The following is a 24,341-nucleotide window of genomic DNA, read 5'->3' on the forward strand; positions in this document are numbered from 1 at the left end:
GCCCATTTATTTATGGAAAGTTACATGTTTCTGGTCAAACTGGGGGCTGTTTTGATTTACCCCCCTTTTTCTTTAGGTAAAAATAATTTTGCCTTAGTTAATAAGTGGATATTAAGAATCCAAAGAAATGAGCTACTCTCTGACAATCACATTAAATTTATGATCTTTTGGTCAGCCACTTTTCATCTTTGTAGGAATGAAGCTATAAACTAACTTGAATATGTAAAATCAGGAAAAATTTGTAAAAGGCAAAGAGTCCATTGCCTTAAGTAGAAGCTAAAAATAATATCTATTTCAAATATTTATTTTAAAGTACAAGAGTCTAAAAGTTATTTTATATTAGACTGCTTCCAGAAGAAAGTTAAATTCAATGGCAGGGTCATTAGTAAATTAATCAACTTCATTTAAAAAAGATACTTTATTATGACTTACACTTGTTATTTTCACTTATTTGATTAACATTCTACTATTATGTGTTTCAGATAAATTACTATTGAAATTACACAAGCTCTTAAAAATTCAGTATAACCAAATATTAATGTAATTTAGGTTGAGCATTAATCAGATGCATTTGATATAATCCATGATTTATACTTTTTAGGAAAGTAAAGTTTGGGAATTGGTAAGTGATATCTATCTACAAATCATAGAAATGAACAGTATGTGAAATCAGCACAGTGTTTTTGGTAATTAGAACATCTTTCCCTAGCTGTTCATATATTGAATATATTGATTATAGTAAAAATGATATTTGGATGCTGATGGTAGGAAAGCATACACCCCCATCATAGCTTAAATATGAGAAGTTGTTTTTCTTTCTCACATGAAAGAAGTAAAGGGTTGCAGTGAGGACTGGTACAATATCTCCATGTTATCTTATGGGACCTACTTTCCATTTCTGTTCTCCACTATCCTTCCTGGGCATACTCAAAAGCTGGATCTGAGTTGGCAGCTGGAGCTCCTCCAGCCATCAAGTCCACATTACAGGCTGAAATAAGAGGAAAAAGCAGAAGGGCAGAAAGGGGGTCCCCTCTTCGTTGAATCAGCTTCTTTTCAACAGCTTTCTCAGAATTTTTACATAGTAATTTCACTTATTTCTCATTAGCCAGAACTTAGCCACATGACCACATCTAGCTGCAAAGGAAATAGGAAAGATAGTTTAAAATTTTCGGCGGGAATATTCATAGCTAAAATTCAGTATTGGGTTACTAAAGAGTGAGGGGAGAATGGATGTTTGGGTAGACAGTATCACTATAATTTTGTGTTCTTGTTATATGCTCATTCTTGGGTCTACTATGCAGAAAATAAAAATACCTCTTTGTATTTTTGTTATGAGAAATGGTTTCTTAATTTAGAAATCTGGCTTAATTTAGAAATCCTGTTTCTTCTGTGAAGTATCATTTCTTTATTTGGAAATCTCTTCTGACTCTCGCTTTCTTCTTTCCTCTTGCCTTTCAGCTGTTTTGGAAAGAAGTAAGGTTTAGAATTCTCCATGTTAACTATGAGTGTGACACTCTCCCCCCTGAGGTCACAGGACCTGGATCCCATGGCTACTGATGCTTCACCCATGGCCATCAACATGACACCCACTGTGGAGCCAGGAGAAGGAGAAGAGGCCATGAAGGATGTAGATTCTGACCAGCAATATGAAAAACCACCCCCATTACATACAGGGGCTGACTGGAAGATTGTCCTTCATTTACCTGAAATTGAGACCTGGCTCCGAATGACGTCAGAGAGGGTCCGAGACCTAACCCACTCAGTCCAGCAGGACTCAGATAGCAAGCATGTGGACGTACATCTAGTTCAACTAAAGGTAAGGCAGGTTTCTGGGCACAGATTCTCCCAGGACAGTTCTGGAGCGACTGTGTCACCTGCACTCTGAGGTATATAATTCCCAATGAGGCAATGTTCACAAAGAAAAATAGAGTAGCAGGTCTGAAACCATTACTCTTGAAGGTAAACGTGGACAAAAATCATTCTTTTTTTGTATTTTCTTTAAACACCAATTATTTATGGTAGAATAAAATTGACCTTTGAGGGGTAGAACAGAGAAGTAGGAAAGAGCGGGACATATTTGTACAATATCTTAGAAATCAGTTATAAAGAGTAAGAGAATTTTAAAAAAGAATTATAAAAGGTTTAATAAAAATTCATAAAAACATCAAGCTGAGCTGTGATTGTGAGCATATGCGTGTGATTATTATCTTCTGTAAAGGTGACGCTGTCTTTAAGGCAAACAATGGATTCTGGCATGGTGCAGAAGGGCAATGTTCTCCTTTTAGAATGAATCCTTTCATCCAGGTACAATGCATCATGCAGAACAAAGATACTTTTATAACAGCTCATCTAGAGTTCAAACATTTAAAAAATATCGGTGGCTTTTAGAGCCTTTATAAAAGTCTGACTGTTGGCAAAAATAAATTGGAGATGCTAGTAAAGACTGGTATTGATAAAGTTTTTGGACTAAGGACCCCAAAATATGTATTGTAAATTCTGCACTGCTATAGTCTCTCCACTTTCCCAGGTCCTTAAGGGAAATATATGCTCAGGTCAATGACCAGCAAAACAAAGTAGTTTTATAACCAGTCATGGAATTGGCTTCAAACCCATATATAAATTTCTGATCTGTTAGATGGAATATTAAGGAAAATTTCTTTATCTAAGGTGACTCATTCTAAATGACCTGAAGCCAAAGGCTAAGCAGATTATTGGATCTAACTTTTTAGTGACTTAGAAGATATAAGCATCAGAAAAAAGATAGGTAATTAAAAGAGAACAAAGGTCTCAGATCTGGCTCAGCCTTTTCAATCTGGTTCAACAGGTCCCAGGGCAGGCTTCTGCATTAGAATGTTCAAAACAGAAAGGGAAAGGGAGAGGAGCCAGAATATTGCAGATGGCTGGGCTTCTTGCAGGTTAAGCAGGCCTGGAGTTTCCTTTCTATAGGTACTTGGGAAGAATGCACAAAAGGGTAACAGAGAGATGATTAGGAACAAGCTTCAATAGAATGCAAGCTCCAGCCAGCTTCCTGCTGTGGCAGCAAGGAGTGGTTGTTATAGGATAGCACAGGTCTTTGCTTCAGTGATAATGCATATTAAAACTGAGGCAATCAGCATGAATTTCCAGAAAAAGCTTTAATTGGAAAGTAAGAGAAAATAAAGGGGAGCACAACTCTGACAAAGATCAAGCCAGTTCTTCTAACAAAGGAGAGTGAGAGACGATAGAAAGATAGAAGATAATTTCTGAAACTGAAGAGGGTCTGGGTATGAAGAGGTGGAACAGACTGGCCAATTAATGAAGAAAAAGGACCAGCTTTATGGGATCCCAAGGGGCCTGGGGAGCTGGTCAGTCATTATCTCAGTCCTGGTTTTGTAGGGGAATCACCAAGACTTGATAGATAGTTTTGTTTCCATGAGATGAATGTTCATGATGTGAGAAGCAGTGGTTCATATGAGATGATTGTCTTATTTGGGGCAGTTTCAGTCATATGAGACTCTGCTGGAATCCAAGGTGACTGTAAATTTAGGGCAATGGAGATTTCTGGGCATAGCTGAATACCTCTGTAAACCTCTTACCTAGTGTTATCAGTTTTGAAGGGTAATGAGGTAGGGTAGGTATATTTAGGGCTGATTAACCTTGTTTGGCTAACTTGTAGGCAAATGTTCCCTAAATGACTGACATGCCTGTATGCAGAGCTGAAAAAGATTTGATTCAGAGTTTTACAAAATGAAGATCAAACTTTGTTCTACATGTGGTTAACTGTTGGGCATTGCCAGGCATGAGTGAAGCATCATGGTTTTTAGCAAAAACCTCTTTTAAGTCCCCGACTACAAATCATGCTTTTAATGTGTAATAGGTTGAGAGGCCCAGGAATTTGTCCTCTGTCGCTATGGGAGTATTATATGCTGGAGTTTTAACCCCAAAGCATTCTCCTCTATAGGAGAAAATTGAATCTTGAGGGTGGTATCTTATGAATGAGATTAGTGACTGTTATGGCTTGTGTCTAAATGTCCCCCCAAAGCCTGATGCCATCATAGGTGGGACTTTTCAGAGGTGGCTGTATCTGGAGTGTATGATGCTGGGATCAAGGGGATGTGATTACTGAATTAGTTCGCTGATGGAGTTTGGCATTTTTCTGGGTAGGATTAAGATTGGCCCACCCTGGGTATGAGTGCTACCCACCCTAAGGACAGGTAACCTGGATAAAATATAAGGGACAGAAAGAAGATTAGAATCACTGCTTGTCTGCTTGCTGCTTTGCTGTCTTCTGCCCTCCATGGGTTCTTTCTCCTCTGCAATGCCCCTCTGCCATGCCACCCTGCCTTGGAGCCAGCCAATTATGAACTGAAACCTCTAAAAACCATGAGCCAAATAAATCTTTCCTCCTTTAACTTTGGGTGTTGAGTATTTTGTCTCAGCAGTGAGAAAAGTAACTAAGACAGCAACCTTACCAAAAAAGGCACAAAGAGCCAGGTGTGGTGGCACAGGTTCATAATCCCAGCATTCTGGGAGTCTGGAACAGGAGGATCATGATGAATTTGAGCCCAGTTTAGACAACTTACAGACTTAGTGAGATCCTGTCTCAAAAATAAAAAGGAAAGTTTAAAAAATTGGGAGGAGATAGAGATGTAGCTTAGTGAGAAGCCCTGGGTTCAATCTGCAATACCACAAGGAAGAAAGAAAAGAAAAAGGCACAGAGGAGCTGTTCTTCCCTCTTTGCATATGTGAATACAGCAACAAGGTGCCATATTGGAAGTAAAGGGCAAGCCCTCATCAGAAACAAATTCTGCTGGTACCTTGATTCTGGATTTTCAAACCTTCAGGCCTTAAGAAATAAAATTTTATTTATTTATTTATCTATTTATTTATGTTTGGGTTTTTTTCGGACAGGGTCTTATTATGTAGTTCAGCCTGTCCTTAAACTCACTATGTAACCCAGTCTGGTCTCAAACTTCCCAAAATCTGCTTGCCTCAGCCTCCTATGTGCTGGGATCACAGGTGTGTGCCACTATGGCCAGAAAAATTTTGTTATTTATAAATTACTCAGTCTCAGGTATTTTGTTGTAGGAGCCCAAACACACTCACAATGTATTTTCCTTAGGAAGTGTCTTTTTAGAAAGGCTGAATACTAGTTATCAAGTATTGTGAGGGTGTGGTTCATTATAATATTTATTAGTAGAAAAGGTTTCCCTGTAATTAACGCCTACATTGTGTAATAACATTTGCTAAATTGACCAAAGAAAAGAATTGAAATAAAAACGATGTTTGTTGTTTGAAGAGCTAATTTTAGATATTTAGAAGACCCAAATATGTTGAAAGATCTGTCTCAATCATTGGTAATTATCTCTCCCTCCTTATTCTCCATCCAATGCTAGAAAAACAGATTAAATACTAATTAAATACTTTCTGATTACTGAATAATTAATATATTTTCATCATGACTTTTAGAGATGATCTAAGTCTTAGACCTACCACTCTTTTGTATTGCTTATAAACATTCTTGGTTGAAACATAGGAAGAGTAATAGAAAAATTAGCTTTGGTAGTTTCCAACACATATTACTATGGAAGATATTTAGTTATACACAAACTTTAACCACATGCACTAATGTATTTAGAATTCTGAGTGGGAATACTAATTATCAAGGTGGCTCAACAAGGATACCAGATTGTCCAGCTGTGTATTTTTTAATTAGCAAAGTACCATGGAAAATGAGAATTATCATAGGCTGCATAATTTGAAAGAAGCCATTAAAACAGAGTTTAGAGAAAAGAAATATAAAAGGATTTGAAAACGAGTCTAATGAGAAATGCCTGAAGAAACTAGCATAACTTTGATTTCAGAAAGGTAACTTGGGTTTGTTCCTAAAGAATGTTTAATAACATCAGCATGAGCTATCACTGAGCAACAGTGGCTGTTTTTTGTGGTCTCAAATGGTTAGGTGTTTGTAGGAGAAACCATCAGAGATAAAATGTGAGCTAACCCTTCTCTTGGCTAAAGAGTTTTTGGTTCAATAGCGTTCATAGAATGACTAATATGTATCAGGAGTTTTACTTATAATCTCTCACTTAATCCTCACAACAACCTACTGTTAGAGATGGGGAAGTTGAGTCTCAAAAGATTTTAAGGGATTACTTTGGGAAAGAAATAATGCTTTTTGAGCTTCAAGTCTAATATTCTTCATATTACAATGGGATGGCCTCACTTGAGTATATGAAACTTGAGTGGCTATAAAGCATAAGATAATAGTTCTGATTTTTTAATACTAGACAGCTAATATGGATATGAGAATCTGGGAAGATCATTGTTTTTAAATTAAGAAGATCCAGTCAAGGTATTTTAATCCACTATAAGCAGCAATGTGACCAGGTAATAGGGATGTAGATGAAGACCTTGGATTCCTTTGAGTAACAGTGTCATAGCTACACTGAAAAAGTAAGATAATTTCCCCCTCTTTTAGTTATTTGCTACTTCCTCATCCACTGTATCCCCTTCAAAATTTTATTTATTAAAGGTGGGAAACATACGCTATAATCAATGTGAAATGATATTAAGGTATGAATTATTACTATACTAACATGGAGGTGGGTAGAACAATAGATGAGCATGTTTAATGAGAAATAATAATGAATAGATTGGTTTCCAGGTATGGCATATATAGAGACCATAGATTCTCACACTTGGCTTCATAGTAGAATCTCCTTGGAAACTTGAAAAACAAAACAAAACAAAACAAAGCAACTCATTGCCCAGGCTCTGATCCAGACCAGCTGCCTTACAGTCTGAGTTGGATCCAGTCATCAGTTTTTATAGACACCTCTGCCTGGCCCCAGTGACCCGATGTTTAGCCAAAGCTGACAACCTCTTGAAGATGTTTTGAACAGAGGGGTTTTGGATACCTTTTGCTTGTTCCATGCATTCTCCTTTTCCTCCCAGGGATTTTAATCCATTTTGTTTTTGGGTTTTTTGTTTGTTTGTTTGTTTGTTTTACTAGCAAAGACTCCTGCATGGCCTGTTTGAATTTCTTTATTATTTCAAGTGACATCATAAATCAGTGCAAACAAAGGGGAGGAAAGGACATAGGATATGCCAGACAATAGCCTGTATGTTTTAAATGTACTATCTTATGTTATTCTTCAAAAAATTTTAAAGACTAAGGAAAAGCTCAATCCAGATAAAGGAAAAGTTCCTCTCTCATTTAATTCTCAAACAACTTGTTGAACTAGGTATTGTCTTACAGAGAAGTCAGGCACAGGCTAGCCACCTATGGCTGTATAGGTTACATATGAATGGTACATTTTAAAGTTGTGCATGCACCACCTACACAGCCTTATGTAGCAGCTTTGTAAAGCATAAGAGATAGCCTGATCAAATAATGCTTTACATAGGAAAGACACAAGGGGCTTTTCTGGTATAGAGATAAATTGTGGGAAGCATATATTGTTGAGCTTGATGGAAGCACATATAGAAGGCCCATGAAACTTAAAATGACTTAGAAGAGTATAGGTTTGATACAGTAGTTGTAAAGATATCCACAAACAAGGGTAAAGTGTGGTGAAATCCTGCATTTAGGGTGAGTTTAAAGGTATTTGCAGAGTGATTTGGAAAGGTAAGAGATGTTATGAGGCTGTTCAGTACATGGCACACAGTGGCCAGACTTGAGTGGTGAAAATGGGAAGCAAGAAAAAGTTCATCAAACCAGTTGACTAATGGCAGTCCAGAGATTGAGCAATAAAGTGAGAGGTAACTAGTTCTCTGTGGTTTAATTTTTCCTCTTTAAGCTCAGATTGAACCGATACATGATGTCACTCTGTTAGGGGATAAGGGTGATTTTTCTTTGTATAAATATGAATAGAATAAAAAAGAACGGAATAGAAATATCTCTACTCACTTTAGCAGTGTGGCTGTTATTAGTAGGCTATTTGGTGTAAGTTACTTCTATTGTTCTGTGATACTTTAGTTTTCTTAATTATTTGAATAAGGCAGATTTGCCAAACACATTATTAAGTGTAAAAAGACTATGTGCAGTGTAATATGGAAAATGATCTGTTCTTCTCTTGAGAAAGGAGGAATGTGTGTTTGGTCCATGGGAGCATTAATTCACAAGGGGGAAACCGGTCTTAGACCTTTTGAAGGTCTTTAGTGTTCCTCACATTTTTGCCTCTATCCAGAAACCTAATTTCTAAAGACTATATTGTAATTTAAACAACAGTGTCAACAATGGTGGCAGCTCAAAAGTATTACCTCTACAAAGGAAATTAATATTTCACTGGCCAAAGGAATCTGTCTCTCTAATAGTGAGAGTCAGGCATTAATGATATCACAGGGAGAGAGATTTTCACTAAGGGCTATTTCTAATCCTTCAAATAACACTACATGTTTATAGCCCCAATCTAAAAATAACTAGGAATGAAGTATTATTTAAAAAAATATTTTAGCTGTAGCTTTTACCCCCTTAGCTTCTAGCTACCCTGCTAAATAAAGTCCAAATGCTTGGTCATGGTCTGCAAGTTCCTTCAAAATCTAGACCCAGTAACCTATTATTCCTTCTGACATTTCCCTTCCGGCACCTCTACCAAGCCAGGTACTTTCAGAACCTTGGAGCATGGAGCATTCCTGGGGAATCATCTTACTCTTTACCTCAAATATCTTTGTGTAGAAAAATTGCTTTATGTCTTCTGAATGGCATGTTAAATGTCACTTACTTGATAACACCATCTTGCAGGGCAAGCTGCTAAGTCTTTCTGTGGATTTCCCCATACTTTCCTATAGTGTCTACTATGATATGGTCATGGATACAGTATTCAGTTTACTGTAGGTGTTATGAGGAATCTGTTTTTTACTGCTCTATTAATTATATATCTCTGTTGTTACAGTGGATGACTTTGAAATAAGGACAGATGAAAGCAATCAGCATAAAACACATTTTCTTTGATTATTTTGTTGACTGAAAACAAACCAAATATACTTAGACTTGTGAATAATTGGAAAAACTTACTTAGGTAAAGTTATTTCTCCACACCTACACTGGAAATCTGAGGGTGTGCATATTTTCATTTTGTTTGTCCTTGTACAGAACACTTTGCACTTGAGGGGTATGATTTTGGGGAGACTTACCTCAAAATTTCTGTTTGCAGTTTCACAAATACTGCATCAATTAACATTTACAGGTAAATTATATTGGCATTATTAAAGAATTATTACTACAATAAGACATTCAAAGAAGATGTTTTAGAATATTTGAGTTTTTGTGTGCTTTGTTTCATGCAGACAAATGTAGTGTTTGTAAAAACATGTCTATAAAGACTGCTTTTATTTAATATACTTTTATGGCTTCAGCTTTTACAAAGCTAATGTGGTATATTTTATTCTTAAATTCTGTTGTTTGGATATTTTGTTGATATTTTAGTAGATTGATTAGTCAAAGATGGCAAAAACTCTTACTTCAAATGTATTCTCTTTTATTATATCGTGACTGTCTAGACATTGCGGTATGAATTGTATACTCACAACTATTCTCATCCACATCTAACTTTAAACAGATGATTGAAGGCATAGCATACAATCCTCCTGTACACTGGAAAGCTTTCCTTCCCTACTTTCTTGATCTATAAGGTCGCACCAATGTTTGCTTCTTTGCGTTCTTACTTGCTTTCTCATTTGTTGTTTTCTAATCTTCTCAAGTCTAACAGTTTTTCAAAGGTAAGTTCTCCTTCTTTGTATAAAATTGCAAACACTTCTTTGATTAACTGAATGAATCCTGATATTATCATTTTAAAATTTCCCTTCTGCTCTAAATGGCATTAGCGTGCCAGGGAAACCGTAACTTCTGATAGCACTTCAGAGAAATAATAAACTGTTATTCATAACCACTTTTAAATGAGTATAAATGTTCACAGAAACTTTGGGGTTATAGTTTGGCCAAAGCAAATAGAATTTTCTAGGATTCACTCAGAGCAAAACTCAACATTTTTAAAAACATGAATGAAATATTAACCTTAACTAAATTTAACTAAATTTAATCTTGATTCCCAAACTCCTTTTTCTGTATCTGTGTGAGAATTCTTCCTTCCTCTTAAAGTTCCTCAATATTTTATCCTTCTACTAATAATATTAATTAGCTGCCTTACACTTATGCTTTGCTTTCCTCATTGTGCTTTGAATACATTATCTCAGTTAATTCTTACAATAATGTCTAGCTCTTTGGTGGGGGATTTGAGGACAGAGAGGTTAATTAACTTATCTAAGTCATACAGCTAGGAATAGAAACATATTTAATAGAAACACTAATCCTAGTCAGTGTTAATGTTTTTCAGATTAGTAATTTCTTAGAGAATGTGATGAAACTATAAACCTTCTTAAGACATTGCAAATACATGTCAATAATATTTTGTATAGTATTTTAAGACCCTTTAAAATCCATTGGGATACTCCAAGTGAGCACCTACAGTATACTACATTATACTGCTTTTTAATTCATTTATTTCAAAATGGGAAGGTTCTTGGGAAAGGGGGAGAGGTTAAAAAGGCATATTAGATTCCACATTAGTTTGCTTAGTAAAAATAGCCATCTGGATTATTTGTATTAGTTTTTTCACATACTAAGGATCAAGGGACTTCTGTGAAGCCTCCAGTCCCAGATAGAAAGTAGGATTTCAGGAGAGATCTTCACCTTAAAATATTAACTTCTTAGTCTGCTCTTAATGTTTGAATTTCCTTTAGGCTCTCCAAAGTCTTCCCTTCTGTAGTTAGAGGTAAAACATTAACAATACATAGCACTAGGCTAAGTAGTGCAGTAATGCACTGGCTTACATTCATCAAGAATGAACACCACATGGGTTTTTTTTTGTTTTTTGTTTTTTGTTTTTTCCCAGTACCCAGGATTGAACTCAGGACCTTGCACTTGCAAGGCAGGCGGTGGCACCACTGAGCTAAATCCCAGGCCCACCACATGCTTTTTTAGAAGTTTTTTTTTGATGGAAGAAAGAGACCTTGCCAGTAAACTGCCAATTTTACTTTGATTCATATGGTATGAAGACTGTTAGTGTAGGACATAATGAGATATCCCAGGCCATTTCCTGGATGGTGTCTCATTTAGTTCAAGCTGCCTCAGAGATTTCAGAAGTACATTGGAATTAAAGAAAACTTGATGACTTTTTAGTAACAACCACCTTGTAATGCTGAAGCAGGAGTTCTTCAAATCAGTGACAGTTATCATCTCTGCCCCCTTGGCTCTTCCTTACCTGCTTCCCAGTGGCAAGAGTAAGGCTGAATGGAAAGCCCCCAGGGTTTGGAGATGGCAGGCCTGGTTCTGATATTGTCTCTGCTGCTCACTGGAAGTTAGACACTAAGAAATTCAGTAATTTATGTTAGCCTAATCCCTAGCTGTAAATATCTATTTCTGAAGATTGTTAGGAAATCAAGTAAGATTATTCTTTAGGGGAATTAACTCTCTCAGGTGCAACATAAATGAAAGTAATCCTAATTATGATTATTTCACAGTCTAAAAACTGCTGGTTGCTTTTGTGACTGTAATATACAAGTAAATTGATGTGTGTTAGATTTGTGACAACTTTATATACTACCAATTATAATATATCATCCTCTATAATTTGTTTTTATCCAATAAAACATAATAAAATGTAATCTTAATTAATAAGACCTACAAGGAACTAGATATATTTGAAATTTGCAATTCACAGAAAAAATGAAAAATAAACGACTATACATCATGCTAAAATGTATCTCCTATACAATTAGTACAGTTTTATCCCCCCAGATTTGGCATGCCTAGCAGAAAATATAACTAAATCTTTCTCTGGATTAAGGATATCACAGTTTTAAAATTATCTCTTAGAACATCATTTTTCATATAATAAAGTGAATAGATATCGATGTATTAAGAGATTTACGCTGAAAGTTTGCTCCTTCCCTATTTTTTCTTGATGAGTAATCTTGATAAATGACCTTACCTTTTTTTTTTCTTCTAAAAAGTGGAATGAGGGCATCAAAGTAATTGAGGACTTTGATAAATTTTAATTTTCCTGTTAAACATAATATATTTGGGCGAATTCAGTCTTTTGAAAAGCTTCTTTAAATCCTAAATATAGAAAAAACTTTTAAATGAAAAAGTGTACTATTCTTATTAATAACCAAATTACTATTATCTCATTATTAATAAGCAAATATTGAGAGAAACACAACTGAGGAAAGTGATTTCATTATTATGTTTCATTTATCTAGTAATCTGGCGGTGGAAAAAAATTAGTTGACTCAGAGGAAAATATTGTCTTATATTTGCAAATTGATTATAGTTTGGAAATACCTGTAAATAAACAAACATTCTTCCTATTTTGTGCAGGTAAAAAAAAAAGTTAAATTAGCCTCTGCTTAGTTTGTATGATTCCCTAAGACTAAATTTTATACTAGTTTGTATATGAGAAAATAAGATTTTGTTGTTTCATTACATTTTGATATATTTAAAATTTATAGGTAGAAAATATGAGGTTCTTAATTACTAGAAATCTATTCAATGTGTTGAATAGCTTGTTATCCTTTCAAAAAATATGATCCTGTTCTCCATATTCCAGTTTCAATTTTCTGCTTCCTTCTGTTTATTACCCATTATTTCTGGCTTATTTTGTAGCACTGGCATGAAAGATATAGCTTCCTTGGCATGAAACTACTTATTTGCTAGTGTGTGGAAACTTTCCAAATTAGTATAATCATGCCCAGGTAATAAAAACCACACGTATAAAACTTGCATCAGGGCCTCATGCTGCGGGCACAGCAGCTCCTTAAGGAAAGCTGTCGTTGACTAATTTAATCCTGTGTCTTCTGGTTGTCTCTTAGATACAGGTTGTTGATTTTGTTGTTTATGTTGATTTTACATAATTTCCTAGTTACAAAGTAACACATAAAATAATTGTCTACTGCACTATTCAATATGGTAGCCACTGGCCACATTTGGGTATTTAAATTTAAATGAGTTAAATTTAAATAAAACTAAAAAATTCAGTTCCTTGGTCCTGTTCACATTTTAATTGTAGTTACTAGCAATTCCACTAGACAGGATGGAAGACCATTTCTATAATTCCAGAGCTCTAATGAATAGAGGATGTCTTAGCTTTTCTTCCTCCATACCTTTTCTCTAACTCAAACATAAGTTGTTCTATATTTCCATTTTATTAACTAGAGCTCTATACTGTCATTGTTAATGCTGCATAATATTTAATTGCCTGAGTGTTCCTTAATAGATTTTGCTAGTCTCTTATTGATGGACTTAAAAGTTGCTTTTATTTTTCTCCTTTTACAAAAACTGTTGTGATTGTTATTTTTAGTATATATTTTTGTACACGTCTAAAATATTTTAAATTGGAATTGGAATTTTGGTATATTTTAGTCCATATTGCTCAGCTGCCTTGCACAAACTGCATTCTATTCCCTTGGTTGATTGTGAGACTACATGCATATGTACTGCAGCAACTCACTGACCTTTGTAATCTTATTCAATTTTTCTGTTCAAATGGAAATAATAGAACCTACCACTTACCTTACTAGGTATTTATGAATTACAAATGAAATAATATATGTGAAAGCTTAAAGAAAGGAAAATGGGGGCCAGGGAATTAGCTCAGTGGTTTCTCCACCTGCTGTGCAAGCGCAAGACCCCAAGTTTGATCCCCGGTACCCCCCAAAAAAGGAAAATGCTACTCATGTGTTTGATATTCATATTATTAAATCCCCCAGTAGTTGTAAGGGTGAATGTCCTAAATCTTCTGCAATGTAGTTTAACCCAAAAGAAGAAATGGTAATTGTGGTGATGGTGGCAACATGACCTGTGAAGACTTCCCCATGAGAAAGAGCCCCGTACCTTCAGCAACATCATTTATTATAAGTGTAGACACACAACTATGAAGGTAGGATTTTCTATACAGGACATTTAGCCAAGTGGGATAATTTTTGTTTTAATGTTAGTTTGGGGAGAGATTGGGGTGGGAGGTGGGATGGGGATCATCTCGTTTTACAAATTAGAAAGCAGAGGTTCAAAAAAGTGAAATAAATTATCAAGCTCACATTGCTAATAAGTTGCAGAAACTGTGAGACCTTAGTGTTCTGAACCTCAACCTAGTGTATTTTCCTCTGCATTCACCCATAACTATGAATGATGCAATCGGGAGATAATAGGATTTTTATTCTCTCAGATGAAAGTTAAGCCAGTATTGTCATCTAGTATGGTAACTGATATTTATTTAGTGTATTCTTGAAATAAATGCTTGCTTGGTTATTTGGAATTCAGGCTGCCAAATTCTTATTAGCCACTTAAAATTTCTGTAGAAACAATAGAATTTTTCAAACTGACTCTTTAGGCCAAATTATAAATCAGATCTCTTCTCATGAATGGCATCAAATTTAGCATTCCCTAGGAAGGCATTATCTGGTGATGCTCTCAGACTCTCTGTCTTTAGTTAATCTCAATTTTAATTCACATTGTGACATAAAGTCTCTTGACAAAAGAAACTATGTGTTTAGATAGGCTCAAATCACGTAGGCAATTTCTGTGAGCCATAAAATTAATCAGATGGTCAAGTCTTCATGGAACTATCTTAATATGCCTCTTGAGCATCCCTCCCCACCAGCTTTCCTCAGGATCTCTCTTTTCACTGACATTAAAAAAAGTCCAGTAGTTTCTAGCAATAAATAACTTAGAGGAATTTAGATTAACTTCCTCTCTTTTTCATGTTGGTCTTCTAAGAATTAGGGTAGCTATTAAATTTAGAAAGCACATACCTCAGTTGGTTGTGTGAAACCAATTTGTCTTTCTGCCGGAGACTAAAGGCTTTCAAAGTTTCTGGGTTTAGCTAGCTTTTCATGTGACCGTATCTGACTGCTATATAATAGGGGTTTACATTTATGGAAATACTTGGTCTTGTATTTGCTGGGATTTTCAACTTTAAAGTAGTAGAAAATGAAGTAACACAACACAAGTAGTAATGGTTTGGAGTAGTGAATCAAGAAGAATATAAATTACAGCAAAAACTCGGGGTGAAAAGATGCAGATTTTATATATATATGTATATATATATATAATTTTAAAAGTTGTTTCTTATTTCAGATTTCTCTTTTGCTACATAGTTTAAAAAGGACATAACTATAGATTTGGAGTGAGTAGAGTTATTTTGCCCTAGTATAAGGGCTTCTTTATGTTCATTTGTTTTTTCTTACTTTTATTAATTTAAAATGGGTTTGTATATGTTATGATTTATATCTAAATGTTCTCCTAAAGCCTCATATGATCATAGGTGGGACCTTTGGAAAGTGATTGGATTATGGGGGCATTATATCTGACTTGCTGTTAGGAAATGGGGCCCAGTCAGAAGAGGCAGTTCACTGTGGGAATGACCTGAAAGGTTTTATATCCCTTCCTGACTCTTGCATTGATGCTCTGCTTCTTCCCTGCCACTATGAAATGAGCTGCTTCTCTTCCAGTATGCCCCTCTGCCATGTCATCCTGCCTTGGAGCCAGCCAAACATGGACTGAAACCCCTACAAACTGTGAGCCAAACTAAACCACTCTGGTCTTTTTTAGTTGTGGGTATCAAATATTGGGGCTCAGAGACAAGAAAAGTGACTAAGACAGATTTTTAGTACCAGGAATGGGATTGTTGCTGTTACATCCTGACCATGTGGTTCAGAAGCCTTTGGAACTAGTTCCTGGGTGTTGTTTAGAAAGGTTTAGAGATGCCAGCAGAAGCTGTAGAATATTGTAAGCTTGATGGGAGATTCTGGTTGGAGCTGATAAGACCAAAATACTAAGAAAAGTGCAAATGATAAAGACCAGTTTTAGGAGGTTTCAGTTGGAACAAGGACTCCATTGGCAATTGGACTCCAGGCCATATGTGTTATGCTCTGGCAGAAAAATGTGTCTAATTTTGCTCATGCCCTGAGACTTTGACAGAGACTTAACTTTAAGGACTGAAGACTAATCTGGCAGAGGAAATTTATTTATTTATTTTTTTTGAAGAAGAAGAACAAAAAAGAAAAGAGTCAACTTTTAATTATAACTGACCAAACTTCATCCAGGAATGTCTCTGAACAATGGAGGCAAAAACACGATAAAATTCTCCTACTGAAGAAACCAAGAGTTCTTGTTGGCCCCGGTGCTCCCGAGGCCCAGGCGAAGGGCAGAAGGTCCCCGAGGCCAGCCCTGCTCCCCTCACATCTCTCATCATCACAAGGACAGCTGGGGACAGCAAGGGGCCCGTCCCCTCCTCCTGTCACACCGCAGCTCTGAGGAAGTCACTGCTCGGCGAACCTCTCTGGGCTCACTTCCTGTCCTAAGGTGACCGGAGACCCAGCAATAGGGCACAGGACCCCTGTTCCCCCCTGGCTTTCAGCCACGGCGCTGCTTCAGTCTGCTAGGCCAGTTGCTTTTGGTGCCTTGGCAGGGATTAAATAAAACGTGGTAAAGAACTGAAATGCCCTACGGTCTCCACAATGCAAGTCACATAGCAGAAGTAAAAGAACGGCACTAAGTGGGGGAGGCCCAGCCGTCAGAAGACGCGCTCGAACTCCATCTGGTTGGTGGTGGCCGGGTTGAGGCTCTGGTTGGTAGTCTGGTGGGTGATCTGGCTGCCCTTACGGCGTGGCGGAGCCAGGTACTCGAACATGGATGTCAGGTGGGTGGATAGCATGCCTTTGAGGTCCGATGGCATAGGGATCGGACCAGAAGAAGTCGTGGTTGAGGGCGTCGTCGCTGTCTATGCACTGCGCGGGGGCCAGGACCAGCAGCTTATCAGTGAGGTACAGGGCATACGGGTCACGCACGTAGGCCTTCAGCCTGTCTTTCACCTTCCGCTTCTGGCCCTTGACCAGGTCCAGCTTCTCAAACAGCTCGTACTTGTCCACATTTGGCCACACCTCGGGGGTGATGGAGCCACAGAGCTGACTGATGAGGGCGAGCTGGTGCTGCTCCGTGTTGCCCTGCATGATGGGGCTGTGGGTCCACATCTCAGCCGTGATGCACCCTGCGCCCCACAGGTCAATGGGCGTACCGTAGTCCCGCTGCCCAAGCAGCAGCTCCGGGGGCCGGTACCAGAGTGTCACCACACGGTTGGTGTAGCGGTTGGGCTGGCTGTTCTTGGCAAGGCTGAAGGCCCGGGAGAGCCCAAAGTCTGCCAGCTTCAGGACCCCGTCCCGAGTGATGAGCACGTTGGCGGCCTTCATGTCCCTGTGCAGGATCTTGTTCCTGTGGAAGTAGTAGAGGCCGTTGAGCAGCATCTGTATCACCCTCTTGATCTCAGACAGCATGAACTTAACTAGGACATTGCTGAGCAGCCCACCAAGGTCGTGCTTGCAGAAGTTGAACACCAAGTATATGCTGCCCTTGCAGCGGTTATACAGGGAAGCTTTGGTTTGACAAATTTCAATCAGGTTGACCACATTCTCATGTTTCAGAAGGTGGAGGATCTTGATTTCCTGCAAGGCTGTGATGGGGAACCCCTCCTTCTCGTTCTTCATCAGCACCTTCTTCAATGCCACCTTCTGGCTGGTCTTGCAATGCTTGGCCTTAAACACCTCCCTGAAGGTGCCTTGGCCGATTTTGCCAAGCTTCTCGTATTTGGTCATCTCTTCACAAAAGGGGCACTCAACCGAGTCATACAGCTTTGCCATGGCTGCCTCCAGCATGCCACCGCTCACCCCAGTGGCAGAGGAAATTTAAAGACAGCCCAACATTTACATTGTATCATGGGTACTTTTAGCCAGCTCTATATTAAGAATCAAGACCAAATGCCATACCTGAGTGATTTTTAGTTTTGAGTTTCACAAAAAAGGAAGCTCCTATAAAGTTTTCTTCTAAAGTTGGAGCAGAGAAGAGCTTGGTTGCTGAAAAAATTAGCATAAAAAAGAAGCCAAGTATTTTGTATCAGAGGACATAAAACTAAGAAGAGAGCTCCAGGGTACCCTCTTCTAGAAAGGCTGCCTAGGATATTGGCTTCCTGGGATTCCATTCACAGTGCTTAGCCATCCAGGCACTTAGAGGCCTGCCCCTGTAGCTATGATACAAAAGGGTCTGGGTACTGTCCCATCATAGTTGACAGTGTTTAACTTCTTTTTGATATTTACAGGCGTTCACAGCTAAGAGTTTGGCTTAAGTCTCAGAAGAGACTTTGGATTTGGACTTTAAAGCTATGTTGGAACTGTTAGGACTTTGGCAACTCTTAGAGATGAACTAAATGCAGTTTTCATAAAGAGATATGCATGAGTCTTTTAGGGATAGGGGATAGAATGTTATAGTTTATATCTAGATGTTCCCCTAAAGCCTCATGCAATCATAGGTAGGACCTTTGAAAGGTGATTGGATTATAAGAGCATTATAGCTGACTTACTGTTAGGAGGTAAGATGTAGTTAGAAGAGGCTGGTCACTGTGGGTGTGAATTGAAAAGTTATTTCTCCTTTCCTGATTTCTGCCTTGATGCTCTGCTTCCTCTCTGCTGCCATGACATGAATAGCTCCTCCTCTCCAATGCTTTTCTACCATGACATCCTGCATTGGAGCTGGCTAAACACGGACTAAAACCTCTACAAACTGTGAGCCAAACTGAACCTCTCCTCCTTTAAGCTACAGGGGTTGGGTATTGTGTTCCAGCAATAAGAAAAATGACAAAGACAGTATTTTTTTCTGAAACTTGAAGCAATTAGATAGTATGATGATGTGGATGTAAGAATTATCTATTGGAATACTATTTCAGTATTATTTGCCAAATTGTTACCCAGCATGGCTTGCTCAAAATCTCAGAAATTCTCCTTGAAAATTAATTTGAAAATAAATGTATATGCTTTCTACCAATTTTAAAAGCAAAACTGGTTCATGGACATCTTCCTTTGTGTTGTTGATTCTAGGGGAAAAATATGGTAAACCCTGTAGTCCTAATCCCATTTTTCTCCTTTTTATCTACTCTGACCTATTTTTGTCATGTCTATCCTATTTTTAAATTACATAACATAGCCTGCCCCAAACCTACTTTAGGAGTATGTGAAGTATAAATCCTAAACAAATGACTAAATTTACTGACTGTCCATCTATCTAGATAAAATGAGTTGGTGAGAGAAGGTAATTGACCCTGGAATGGCCACATTGATGGCAGTAAAGGATAGCTACTGGGATTTTAATCTATAGCTAACTTTTTTTTTTTTTTTAAGAATTGAAGATACTAAAAAGAAAAATAGAATTGAAGGTACTTTGTTCTGTTTCTGCTTTTTTAGTGGTGGAAGGACATCATAGGTGGATAAGGGCAGATATATAGGTATTTCAAAAATTTAGAAGTGATTAAGATTTGATAAAAGCTTGAGTATATTTGATTATAAAGTGAGTATAGTTATAGTGCTAATGCCAGTAGGATTCACAGAAATCTGTCTAAGTATTTTCTAGGTGTTTTATATGGAAAGCAATATTCACCATGCTTTTATTTTAATGCTGAAGAGTCCTATAGTGGTTTGTCTATCATTAGTGCCATTGTAGTTAATTTGGCAAATCTTTCAAATTGTAGAATAATGGAGAACTTCTGTCTTTATTATACCAAAAATATAGTTCAATTTTAACTTAAAAAATCACAAAATTAAAATCAAAATTATTGTTTCTACAAAAACCAAAATACAGAGTAAAAAGCTATAACACTTTTTAAACAAATCATCAAAGTGTTTTCAGAAGTAAACATGGAATATGTTTTTGTTTAAGCCAGACACGGTGGTGCACACCTGTAGTCTGAGCACTCTGGAGGGTGAGATAGGAGGCTCACCCAAGTCCAAGCCCAGCCTGGCAAACTTACTGACATAGCAAGATCCTGTCTCAAAGACAGAGAGAGAGAGAGAGAGAGAGAGAGAGAGAGAGAGAGAAAGAGAGAGAGAAGATAAAAGTTGGGATATAGCTCAGAGTGAAGGATCTGGGTTCAGTTTCCAGTATAAAAAAGAGATACTTGTGTTTTATTATCAAGTAATAAAAATATGTAGCAGAGATCAAGACTTTTAAAATTAATTAATTAATTATGATCTCAAATTGAAACAGGTAATTTTTCTGGTTGTGAAGTTTAAATCAATCAAGTTTATGCTGTGATTCAATAATGGCTTGTCCAGTGGATGGGTCAAAATATGTGTCTCAAAATAGGTACCGTAAGTTGTCACACATGTGTGGATGGCAGACAGGACTGGTTATGATCAGAGAATTGAATAATTGTTTGTAGACCTCAAAAGTAGCAGTTATATTTGGGTAAATTAAATTTATTCAGAAATGATTAATTTAGTTTCCATTTAATAAATGACAAGTATAACTGCTGCTTAGAGTTTCTTGACCAACATAAGATGAGAAGTATTAGTTACCTTGGGCCGGGGATTTAGCTCAGTGGTTCCGTCGCTTGCCTTGCAAGTGCAAGGACCCAAGTTCAATCCCTGGTACCAAAAAACCAAAACAAACAAAAAGAAGTATTAGTTACCTCACTGAGCTGATATAACTGAGAAGGGGTAGGTTTTGATCAGATTATGGGAGTGAACAGGTGTGAAGCTTCTCTGGAAATAGACATTTTTAGCAGTATCAGACAGTCATGAGGATTCTGACTCCCCTATTTTATTTGCTTCACTGTTTGGTCTTCAAATGGTTCTGTATGGAGTGGAGACAGCTCAGGATCAGAAACTTGGCTTGGGTAACTAAGAGTTTTCTATACAGCAAATATGGTGAGAATGTTCCTTCTCCTATCATGTGCTAGAACAGGCAGAACACAGACAGACAGACAGACACACACACACACACACACACACACACACATACACACACACACAACCAAAACAAAACAAAATAAAACCTTTATGAAGCTTCTTGTTAATCTAGGATCAATTTCAGGACTTCAACACAGTGCTAGATGACTGAGTGAAACCAAACAGAAAGATACTTGTGTGATTAATACACTGGAAATTCTCTGTGTGCTGCTGAGGCTGACATCCTGATAAGCATTCAGGCATCTAGTGAAGCTGCACAGACAGGGCCTGGTCTTCAGACCACATGCTTTTCTTCTGTCATGAATATGAAATTTCTGAATTGTTCCTGTTGGCATTTTCATTTCTATTTGGAGTCTATAAATCTTAATTATATAATTGGGACTCATGACATGTCAAAACAGAGAATTGAAACCTTTCTGCTCACTTGCTTGAGGCCCCCTTCCCTTAACTTTGTACACTGACCTGGTCATCATTTCAGTAACACACAATTATTTACTTTGCCATTGAGGAGCCCATCAGTTTTGCTGCAGATATTCCTTGATGACCAAAAATCACATCTTATTCCATCTACCTATTTGACAGCAAGTTAGCATGAATGAAAATCCTTGGAAAATACATAAAAATATATAAAAATTAACTTGTTCAAGTGGACAATTCTTTTACCAGTCTAAGACAGTATGAATGGTCAGAAATAATTTTAATTTGCTTTCATTTTAGAAAATGGAGTCCAAAACAGAGAAAAATCTACTTGGAAAAGATAAGTACTTCAGGCCAGAATATGAATCTTTATTTCAATTATTTACATCTTTATATATAATATGATAATTAGGAACTTAGAATTGTAATATTACCTCTCTGTAAACTCAAAGAAACTTAAATTTTGGTCTTCAGTAAAGTAAGAATAAATACGTACTGACTTCATACAAAAATAATATTACCTACTTTCTACAGATTGCAGAAGCTGTATAATTACATGTGTTGCTAATGGTGTACTTTCTGTTCTTAATAAGTTTTCTATATTATTTGTACTTGCAAATGTCCTTAAAGTATTAGCCTTAAAAGTATTACCTACAATAATAGTGAAAAAATGAGCAATAGCTAAGGTTGATTATCATACAAAATTATCATTTTAAGAGAGAAAAGAGCACAATCTTTAGAGACAGTTAAAATATGCCAAAAATATGCCCACAAACACATGAAAATAATATCTAATGTTTCCAGTTCAGCCCAAAGCAATTAAAAATTATAAAAGCAATGAAATAAAAAGATGAATCTGAATTAAAAAAACTCAAATATGATCATTAAAGGGAAGGAAGATTTTAAAAAGAGGTAAAATACCACTCAGGAAATAGGCATAAAGGGAAAAATAATTCCAGGAAATGACTATTCTAGAAGGAAGCAACACAATGAAAAATAAACATAACAGATAATATCTTAAGAAAAGCAGAATATTGATGGGAGGAAAGACTTACAATATTCTTAAGCTGGAAACAACCCAAATATCTATCAGCTAGTAAAAAATAAAGGTAACTTCAGGCAAATAAGATGGCTGAATAAAGATATGGAGTAATAGGTGGGTAGCTGCATATTTAGATCTCTGAAAAACCTGGAATTCAATATTACAAAAATGGAAACCTTGTAAAACCTAGAGACTTGGGGCAGCAGCATAGCAAGAAAAAAAAATATCCTTTCACCTGTACCCCAACTTCACAGCTTAAGGAGGAGGAGTCTCCTCTCCATGGGGATAAAGGTAGAAGGATGAAATCCCGAAAACTCTGTCAGTGAAGATGCAGACAATTCTAGCTATTGGGAAGTTTCTCAGCCCTTGCAGTTTTACATCCTAAATAGATAAGGGGCCTGAAATCTGCAGTCATCTGGCTTTGGCAAAGAAATTCACTTTATCTCCCAGTGAACCTCTGGGGTTCTGTAGCTAAGAATCATTTTGAGAAAGGACCTGTTGTCTGAATTTGCTCTAGTGGTTAGAAATCCCTGCATATACCTATTACTGGGATCCAACAGATATTCCTGTGTACTGGCTCAGTGAGTGACTATTTCATAAGCCTTACTTAGCTCAAAAGATTGATTCTGATACAACTCAATGAGAGTGCTACACAATGGGGAATTTGTGTTGTGATGTGAAGAGGAACTGATGGTGCTATTCACAAGACCTGGGGGATTAGGGAGCCTGCCCTTTGAGACCTGGTGTGTGGCCTGTTGAGTGTGGTTTCCTTGTGCATACCAGGACTAACTATGGTTGCTTACTAGGTTCCTGGCACCCTACTCTCAGGGCTATACACGAGCACCTTTTTCTAAAAAGGTGAACACAGAACTTTGAGATATTATAGCTTCCCTGCCCACAGAGGCATGCTGAGAGCAGTTTTGAGCAACACCACCATTAGTCCATCTCCAAGGTGCACAGTTTAAGAAGATCTGGAAAGAAACCTTTCTTGACAATGGCTACATTCTGTTCTTGTCCACCCCTGTGAGTGTATAAGCTGGAAGGAATTTTTTCAAATCCATCAGTAATCTACTCAAAAAATGGGGATGTGGGGAGGGGCCCTGGATTCCTCCCCCATGCATGCACAGATGGGGGCTTCTGAGGTCTCACTCCTATGCAGACATACCCACAGTAGCAGCAGAGAGGACTATCATAACTCTTGCTGCCACTGCATCGGTGCAGTCCCCTGCATCAGTAGCCCTTGGAAATTGTCTTGTCATACACTGCTGGCATGACTTGATATGAGTACCACTGAGGGGGTGTTGTGATCCCACCCCTACCTCTCCCTGTGAAGCACCCGGACCCTCACCAGTGTCTAATCAGAGGACAGGTGCTGTAGGCCTCTCCCCACTACTGTAGCAGCCAATGCCAGTGTTATGGCTTATATCTAGATGTTCCCCCAAAGCCTCATGTGCTCATAGGTGGAACCTTTCCAAGGTACCTGGATCTAGGGCGTATGAAAATGGATTAAGGGTATGTGTTAACTGAATTTGTTTAGCATAGTTCTGGGAGTAGAAAATGAGAAGGCCCACCCTGGTTGTGGGTGGCACCAACTAATAGATTTGTAGCCTGAATGGAATAAAGAGAAAGATGGAAGACAGGCTCACAGCTTTCTGCATGCCCTGCCATAGACTGTTTCTCCTCTGCCATGCACTTCTGCCATGCTGTCTTGCCTTGGAGCCAGCCAACTATGGACTGAAACCTCTACAAACTGTGAGCTGAAATAAACCTTTCCTCCTTTAACTTGTGAGTGTTGGGTACTTTGTCCCAGCAATGAAAAAGTAACTAAGACAGCAAGAGACCCATTCAAGCAACAGAAGCAATATCAATAGTGCCTGAAGAAACACCCATCACCTAACGGGCCATCACTCTCATTATACACACTCTGATATCTATACCACACTTGCCTGAACTACTAAACAACTGTCTCCATTCTTGCATGACCACAGACAGAGGTCCTTCTGACTCCAGGATGGTATTTGCATACTCTAACTCACTTATTGCAGCTAAAGAAGCTACAGGGAGATTATGCTGTAGTACCCATCTGGAAATAAACTCAACATTGTGTAACAAA

At 37.6% G+C, this 24,341-nt stretch overlaps 1 protein-coding gene and 1 pseudogene across 11 annotated transcripts in view; one reads left to right on the top strand and one right to left on the bottom strand.

Annotated features, from left to right (window-relative positions):
• The window catches only part of Akap6 (A-kinase anchoring protein 6), a 642,973-nt gene that overhangs the window by 256,442 nt on the left and 362,190 nt on the right, over positions 1-24,341 (top strand). For all 11 annotated transcript variants that reach the window (XM_087197081.1, XM_087197084.1, XM_087197080.1 and 8 more), the window contains one exon: positions 1,459-1,816. In XM_087197081.1, the coding sequence (XP_087053207.1) occupies positions 1,493-1,816 (324 nt within the window). In that variant the 5' untranslated portion in view covers positions 1,459-1,492. The remainder of the gene's footprint in view (positions 1-1,458; positions 1,817-24,341) is intronic.
• LOC101720064 (cyclin-dependent kinase 9 pseudogene) lies at positions 16,241-17,696 on the bottom strand (annotated as a pseudogene).

The sequence above is a fragment of the Heterocephalus glaber genome, unplaced genomic scaffold (assembly GCF_053883595.1).
Source record: "Heterocephalus glaber isolate CG9 unplaced genomic scaffold, H.glaber_assembly_v1.0 deba00001662, whole genome shotgun sequence".
NCBI lineage: Eukaryota > Metazoa > Chordata > Mammalia > Rodentia > Bathyergidae > Heterocephalus > Heterocephalus glaber.